This window comes from Delphinus delphis, chromosome 4 (genome assembly GCF_949987515.2).
Source record: "Delphinus delphis chromosome 4, mDelDel1.2, whole genome shotgun sequence".
In the NCBI taxonomy this organism is placed as follows: domain Eukaryota; kingdom Metazoa; phylum Chordata; class Mammalia; order Artiodactyla; family Delphinidae; genus Delphinus; species Delphinus delphis.
Window position 1 is genome coordinate 130569728 of NC_082686.1, and position 7926 is coordinate 130577653.

Below are 7926 nucleotides of genomic sequence, written 5' to 3' on the forward strand. Positions count from 1 at the left end.
ACTGGCTGTCCACTGGGAGGAAGCCCTGATTTATAGTACTTGTTGATTGCTGTGATGTAAATACTCCCATGTGGCCAGTTTCCAGCTGCCAATGAGATGTAACCTAACTTTCAAAATTCCTGAAAAGTTAACAATCAGCTTTCACAACACTGCAGGAGCCGTATCCAGTAGCCTTCTGATTCAAGGTGAGTTCATTCTTCTCAAGTCTGGAGAAAACTAAAACTCGGTCAAGTTGTTAATGAAAATAGTCGAGCCTAATTTTATACACATTTTATGTTAGCATTTTATAAATATTTCTTTAAACAGAAGTTTTTAAAAAGCTTTTTTGAAATGTTTAACCAAGTTTAAAAGATAAGATTCAGTGAATAAAGCCAAAGTTTTCTCTAATTGTTTTGATGAGATTAATTTCAGTAGGAAAATTAATTGAATAAAAAAGGATGCTATAATTACCAGGAAGAAACTGGGTCCCTTCTTGTCTTGGTCCACTTGGGCTGCTATTTCAAAACAACACTGATGGGTGGGTAGCTTATAAACAGCAAATGTTTTTTGCTCACAGTCTGGAGGCTGGAAGTCCAAGATCAGGGTGCCAGCAAGGCCAGGTTCAAGTGAGGCCCTCTTCTAAGGTTGCAAACTTCTCATTGTGTCCTCACAAGGTGAAAGGGCTAGAGAGCTCTCTGGGCCTCTTTTATAAGGGTGCTAATCCCATTCATGAGGACTCCATACTCATGATCTAATCACCTCCCAATCCCCACCCTAACACCAAATACCATTGAAGTTGGGGGGTTAGGATTTCAATGTATGAATTTTGAGAGGACACAAACATTCAGACCATAGCACTTCTAGAGCAGTAGTTCTCAAATTATGGATTCTGGACAAGCAGCATCAACATTACCTGAAAACTTGTTAGAAATGAAATTCTCAGGCCCCCCACACCAGATTGCTGAATCAGAAACTCTGAGAGTGGGACCCAGCAACCTGTGTTTTAACAGGTCCTCCACCAATTTGATGTACTATTAGATTTGTTTCAATTTGCTTTAAATTTGGGGATTATGTTTTTCTTTTTCTTTGTTCTTTTAATTTATAAGATATTTACTTGATTCGAAAACAAGGGACACTCAGAGATATCTAGCCATTTGTGGCTCCTCTGTTCCAGTATTTTAGTATAAGCAGGTATGTGTGCATATTGGTATAACCCCTCATTTTTTACACAAAAGGTAGCATACATTGTTCTGTACCTGTTTTTTTCACCAAATACTTTGCCCTGGAGATAACATCACATCAGCATATAGAGAACCCCCTTCATTCATTCCTTTCTACAGCTGCTTAAGTGCCACATTATGTAGATAGACTACAGTTTGTTAGTCTTCTATTAATAGATATTTGGCTTTTTCCAGGGTTTCATTCTAACAGATGATGCCAGAATGAATAGACTTGTGCATATACCATTTTGTATTTTTAGCAGTGTACCTGTGGAAATGTCAATATTCTTAGAAGAAGGATAGCTGGGTCAAAAGTTAAATACATATGTAATTTTGGTATTTTGATTGCTGAACACCCCTAAAAATGTTGTACCATTTTGAATTTCTAAAGGCAGTATATGAGAGTGCTTATTTCCCCACAGCCTTACCAAGACATATATTGGTATATCTTCATTTTTTCCCATCTGACAGGTGAGTAATGGTTCTTCAATGTGGTGTTATTTACAGTTCTCTTATTGTAAGAGGTTAAGGGTCAAGTTTACATTCACATTTTCGTTTTCTATGAACTGTCTCTTCTTATCTCTAGCTCATTTTTTCTGTTTTTCTGTTTTTTGAGGGGTGGCCAAAAAATTTAATGTAATTTAATTTACCAAACTTTTTCCTATTGCTTATACATACTAAGTAGGAATATTTTTCCTACTCCCAGTTTGTAGAGAAATTCATCTATATTTTCTTATAGTCACTATTTGTACCCAGAATTTTAAACATGTTTCTGAAGAGATTCTTATGTCCACTGAAGTACCAGTTTACAAATGCAAGTTTTATAAACTGATGTCAAACATTGCAGTTATTTACATGAGAAACATTTAATAATCTGTCATTTCGTGCTTTTTTAAATTCTTCTAAATGATGTCAACCTGAAGTCTTCTTGCCTGCACGATAAAATGTTCCATTAGTAAAACAGAAAAGATTATTTCTGGAGTAATGTGTATTCTTTGTGAAGAAACATATTTAATTATTGAAAACTTTACCTTTCTAAGAGAAGACAACATAAACCATTACGATGCAGCCCACAATCCAGCCAATCAAGAGAAGAATAGGGACCAGAAGGTGTGAAAATGTAGTCGTTGCTGGAAAAAATAAGAGGAAGCAGATCAGGTAGGTCATGTTGGTATTAAATCTTCTGAATCAAAAGGATAAGAGGAAGTCTGATATAATATCAAGGGAAAAATACACTCTCTAATCACATCCATACAAGATTATTATTTTCTTTTCTACAAAGGGACTTGTGACTCAGCTGGGTATTTGGAATAGAAGACCTGTGTTCAAACCATAGGCCTTCCTTTTACAGTTATGTGACCTTGGACAATCCTGAGCTTGAACTTCCCTATTTGTAAGATACAGAGAATGAAACTTGTGATATACACCTCCTGGAGTTGTTGTGAGGATCAAATGGCATCACGTGTTTACAAAGGCTTTGTAAACTCTAATTACTGTGTGGGTGTGGGTGTAGTATATACAGAACAGATTCATGCATTTGTTCAATAACACAAAGACCAGCTGTTTACATAGAAACACTGGAAAGTGACTGAGGTAATTCTTACTAAACTAGTCATAACATAGGGAAAGGTGTTGAAAATCATTCTTAGACTTGATAGCTGCCTTTATCATAGGAAAAGGAAAGCATGATACCTTATGTAATCATTGAGAAAAGATATTCTATTTTTTTAACGGGCTCAATACGGCAACCTACACTGATCCAACACACGCGTAAAAGACAAAAGTATAATAATTCCTCTTGTGTCTCCTATTTGTACCCTTACCTGTAAAACAGCAACTTATAAAAGTATCTTTTTTTAATAGTCACCGCATCTCAATCTTGTTACAACCAACACACCACACAAAATGATTCAAAACAGCACAGAAACACATAGTATAGAATTAATGTCCCTGTGTTAAAGCCTCAGATATGTTCCTAATTGAAAAACACAGATTTTATGCCATTAGCTAACAAAGAAAATGCATATTCTTAGCAATTGCATTCCTATTACAATTTCCATCACTCTAAAAGTGAAGTTTTTTAAGTGCTATTAAAATCATCAGGAAATGAGACACTTCTAAAATTAGAAGACACTCATAACAGCAAATATTCTGAAATTAAAATGGATTTTTATAGTTTAAATCTATTTTTCCAAAAGTTTTGGAGTCTCTCAACTCTCACAAGTTCAGCAGCTTTCCTTGCTTGTCCATCTCACTGTGACCTTGAACAAAGCGTTAACCTCTAAATGAAAAAAACCCTTTCTTTCTCGTTACCTGCCATGTGGTATTGCTTTAAGGATAAAGGAAACTTTATGATATGTTCTTTACTCTCATTTGGATGAAAGCCTTTTTATGAATTAAGGTAGCATTACAGTGGAAGTACGTAGTAATTTCTTGAACTCCTATATTGATTTAGTATTTTTCCCAATTTCAAAGAACTTATAAATGCTCAATTAAAATATTGGAATTAACTTTTAAGTATTTTATACAAGCATATTTTAATACAGTTCTGAAATTTACATATAATAAAGCACTAAAAGTGTATCTCATTACTTATTATTCTTTGTAAAACAATACAATTGACTGTGCATTTAAATACTCAAAGTATACCTGCATTTGTGTTCTGTTAACAGTAGTGTTTTAAGTTTTATTATAATCTGTAGCATTGGTTTGAAATAGGAATATTTAGGAACACAACATACTCTGCATACGTCACACTAGTAACACAAATAAGCACAAAACCTCTTTTTAAATATGAACAGTAATTCCAAAATTCTTCTCTCCGGGTTTAAAACCTGGTGCCACCACGCTCTTATATGTGACCTCAAGCAAGTTACTAAACTTTGCTGTGCCTCAGTTTCCTTATCTATAAAACGGGAATGATGATAACACTTCATATCTCATGAGATTGTTGTCAGGATTAAAAGCATCAATTCCCATAGGCATTTGAAAACTTACTTGGACACTATATATATATATATATATTCAGCCCATTTTATCATTTATTACAGTCAATCATTTTTCTTAAAAATAAAAACCATTTAAAAAACAGAAAAAAAGACATTCAGATGTGAAGCATACTAAGCCTATTTTATTTATTTTTGTTTCAGAGTCAGAAAACACACTCAGAAAGTTAGAGGGATTTCCCCCAAACTCACATGGCCATTTAGTAGCAGATCTGACACAATTCAAATGTCCTTAATGCTAGCCCAGCACACCACAACGCCTCAAATCCAGTACAACACTGGAGAATAACTGGCCTCTAACTCATCTTTCAAAACAAGCATGAACAAATTAAGCTCTTTTGTTTATCTGATCCTTTCGAAATTATTCACGTAACGTATAGACATGGTCCATAAATTGCGTATCTAATGCACTTTTTCAGCCACACTAACATATACGGTTAATGATCCTTTAGCAGAGATACCACACTCTTCAGAATAGCTAAGAAACAGAAAATATTGTGAAACAGAAAATAAACCAGGGAGCCTGGGGCCTTTTTTGCCAAGAGAGTTGGACGTCTTAAATCTTACCTTTTTCAGCCATTCTTCCTGTTGTGGGGTGGGCTGGTCAGGGCCACGCTTACCTCTTTGTTATTGTTATCCAGCATCTCTTTGAACTTTAAATAGACATCTGAAGAGTGTGACAGCTGCCTGACTCCTGGCTGCCAATTGTCTGGGTGATGTAAGACAGTGGAAAGCAGAACTCCTCTGTCGCTTTCTTTATCCTGTTACTGTGGAGGAAACAAGGGGCTACATGACCTAAACAATTAAGTTGAATTATCCTAACCCAGTGATAGGCAGATTTTTTTTAACTCACCCAGTGCCTCAGACAACATGAAGGAAATGTTGGGAAGGGGGTGTACAGAGGAAAGATGGCATTGCGATTAGAGAAGTCCTATTAAAGAGGAAGGGTGGTATATTGGAAAGAAAGGACTTTGGAGTTGGAGAGACCTGGCTTCAAATTCCAATTCTGCTATTTCTGTAATAAAGGCCAGTTGCTTAACTGAGCATCAGCTTCTTTGATTTTAAAATAAAGATAGTAATAGCTACCCAAGGAAGAAGTGTCATAAAGATGAAATGAAAAAGTTATATCAAATAGAGACAGTTCTTTATTATATTACAGAATACAAAAGATAAAATAGTGCCCCTTCCTATGAACCATTCTAAAAACAGAAAATTGTAGTATAAATGTGCTAGAAACTAAAACAATAAAACGCTGTGGTATTGCCTAGACTTTTCAGAGAGCAGTCATAGCTTGTTGTTTTTATTAGCAATGTATAAAAATAGGACATTCCATTTTTCAAAGTCCAACCCGGCTTATGTAACATGACCTAGATTATGCTCTAGATTCTCATTGGAATAACTTTTGGGTCTGGATGGAAAGCTTTTGCAAAATGACCTTGTAACAGACTTTGAAAAAATCTAACACAAGACTGAGTGTCCTCCTCTGAAAACAAGATTTACCTGATCAGATCTACCTCCACACAGTTCCAAGAGTAATGTTTCCTGCAGATGACCACATGTCTCATCACTGGTCAAAACCCACCAATGGGGCTTCCCTGGTGGCGCAGTGGTTGAGAGTCTGCCTGCCGATGCAGGGGACACGGGTTCGTGCCCCGGTCCGGGAAGATCCCACATGCCGCAGAGCGGCTGGGCCCATGAGCCATGGCTGCTGAGCTTGCGTGTCCGGAGCCTGTGCTCCGCAACGGGAGAGGCCACAACAGTGAGAGGCCCGCGTACAGCAAAAAAAAAAACAACAAAAAAAACAAACCACCAATGGTTCTCCATCTCCTAGAGAATAAAAATCAGAACTCCTTGTCAAGATACCTAAAAAGCCCCACCTCTTTACTTTCCCATTTGCAATGATGCTTCGACCACACTGAACTTGCTATTATATGAATGCAGAATGCTACAACCCACACAGGCAAGAATAACATATGAATTTCTACCTCAAGTCATATACCTATAGATTAGAGTGTGCAGCCAAAAATCTGGTAAATTTGTTGCTTGTTTAATGTCATTTAAGCCAAGGTATCATCTCTCTCTCCCTCTCTCCAATTTAATGTTGAAAAAATGCCTGTCTATACCAGATAAGAAAAGAGATTATGTAAAAAAATCCCTGATAAAGTCAGGAGGTTTTTCCAATATTAAATAATTACATATTGAACAAAAGTCAATCGAGGGCAATTTCACTTAAATGCTGAAATTTTTAACTAAATAGGCTCAAATGAACACCCTTTCTTAAAGCCAAAAAAAAAAGAAAAAAGGTACTTAAAAAAAACAGTAAGGTACACTCCAAAGAACAAAGATACATATACTCGGGTAAAATAATCTGCCTGAAGTGGATAAAGATAGAATGTATGGAAATATTTCTACATTAAAAATATTTATTTCCATGTCAGTTGTCTTAAACTTTTTTTTGATATGAAATATTAACATTACTGCTACAAATTTGGATTCTGAGGAGGGATTACTTTATAACTCATTTATTTTTCTTTTCTATAGAAAGAGACAGGAAAAAAAAATTACTTCAATGAAAATGAATTGCCCCAATCTCAGAGAAAGTTTCAATCTAGAATCTCATTTCCTTGGTATTCCTTCAGTTAAAAAAAAGTTTTATAGTATTTATTTAGGAAAAAAATGTTTTATTCATTATTGGACTAGTTTTGCTTTGAACTCATAAACCCGATATTTTACCATTTTCTAATCTTCCTCTTAGGGCATACCATTTAGGTACGTAAGTACATTGTCTAATTTGCATTTTCTTGAAGATTTAGCTCTCAAATCCTTTATTATCAAGGTGACATTAGATTGTTCTAGGGTATTTAAGCTAAAAAATTCAAATACTTGGCTCCTTATTCAAGATAAATCAATTTATTCACTTTTCAAACATTTTTAACTATCAGTGTCGAATTATGGTAGAAAGATCTACACATGGTAGATTAAATGGACAAATTCCTATAAAGATATAAACTACCAAAACTGACTCAAAAAGGAATAGAATATTTGAATAGACTTATAAAAAATAGAGATTGAAGTCATAATCAAAAAATTGTCCCACAAGGAAAAGCCCTGGAACAGACGGCTTCACTGGCGAATCCTCCCAAACATGTAGAGTTAACACTAACACTTAAAAACTCTTCCAAACGTAGAAGAAGAGGGAAGACTTCCCAACTCATCCTATGATGTCACTGTTACCCTAAAACCAAAGCCAAAGATATCATAAGAAAGCTGCAGACCAATCTCGCTAATGAAGATAGGTGCAAAAATTCTCAACAGTAAACTAACCAACCACATCCATCAACATCATATAAAAGCATTATACACCACAACCAAGTGGGATTAATCCCAGGAATGTATAGTCCGTACAACATTCCAATTCCAGTTAATGTTATACACCATATTAATAGAATAAGAAACAAAAACCACATGATCATCTCAGTAGATGCAGAAAAAACATTTGACAAAATCCAACACCATTTCAAGATAAAAACAATAAGTTAGGAATAAGTGGGAACTTCCTCAACCTCACAAAGGGAATATACAAAAAACCCACCGCTGGCAACACACCTAATGGAGAAAGACTAGGTGCTTCCTCCACAACATGATGAATAAGACAAGGATGGTTGCTCTCATACTTTGAGTCGATATTGTACTGGAGGGTGGAGCCAGGAGAATTAGGCAGG

The 7926-nt window shown here is 35.5% G+C and overlaps 1 protein-coding gene across 1 annotated transcript; it reads right to left on the minus strand.

Annotated features, from left to right (window-relative positions):
• Positions 1–1980: 1980 nt before the first annotated feature.
• On the minus strand, positions 1981–4929 carry STRIT1 (small transmembrane regulator of ion transport 1). Its single transcript, XM_060010097.1, has 3 exons — positions 4772–4929; positions 2231–2329; positions 1981–2131 (listed from the first exon to the last, which is right to left on the minus strand). Exons 1-2 carry the CDS (start codon positions 4782–4784, stop codon positions 2235–2237), a joined length of 108 nt encoding a protein of 35 aa, XP_059866080.1. The 5' UTR covers positions 4785–4929; the 3' UTR covers positions 1981–2131; positions 2231–2234.
• Positions 4930–7926: the final 2997 nt, after the last annotated feature.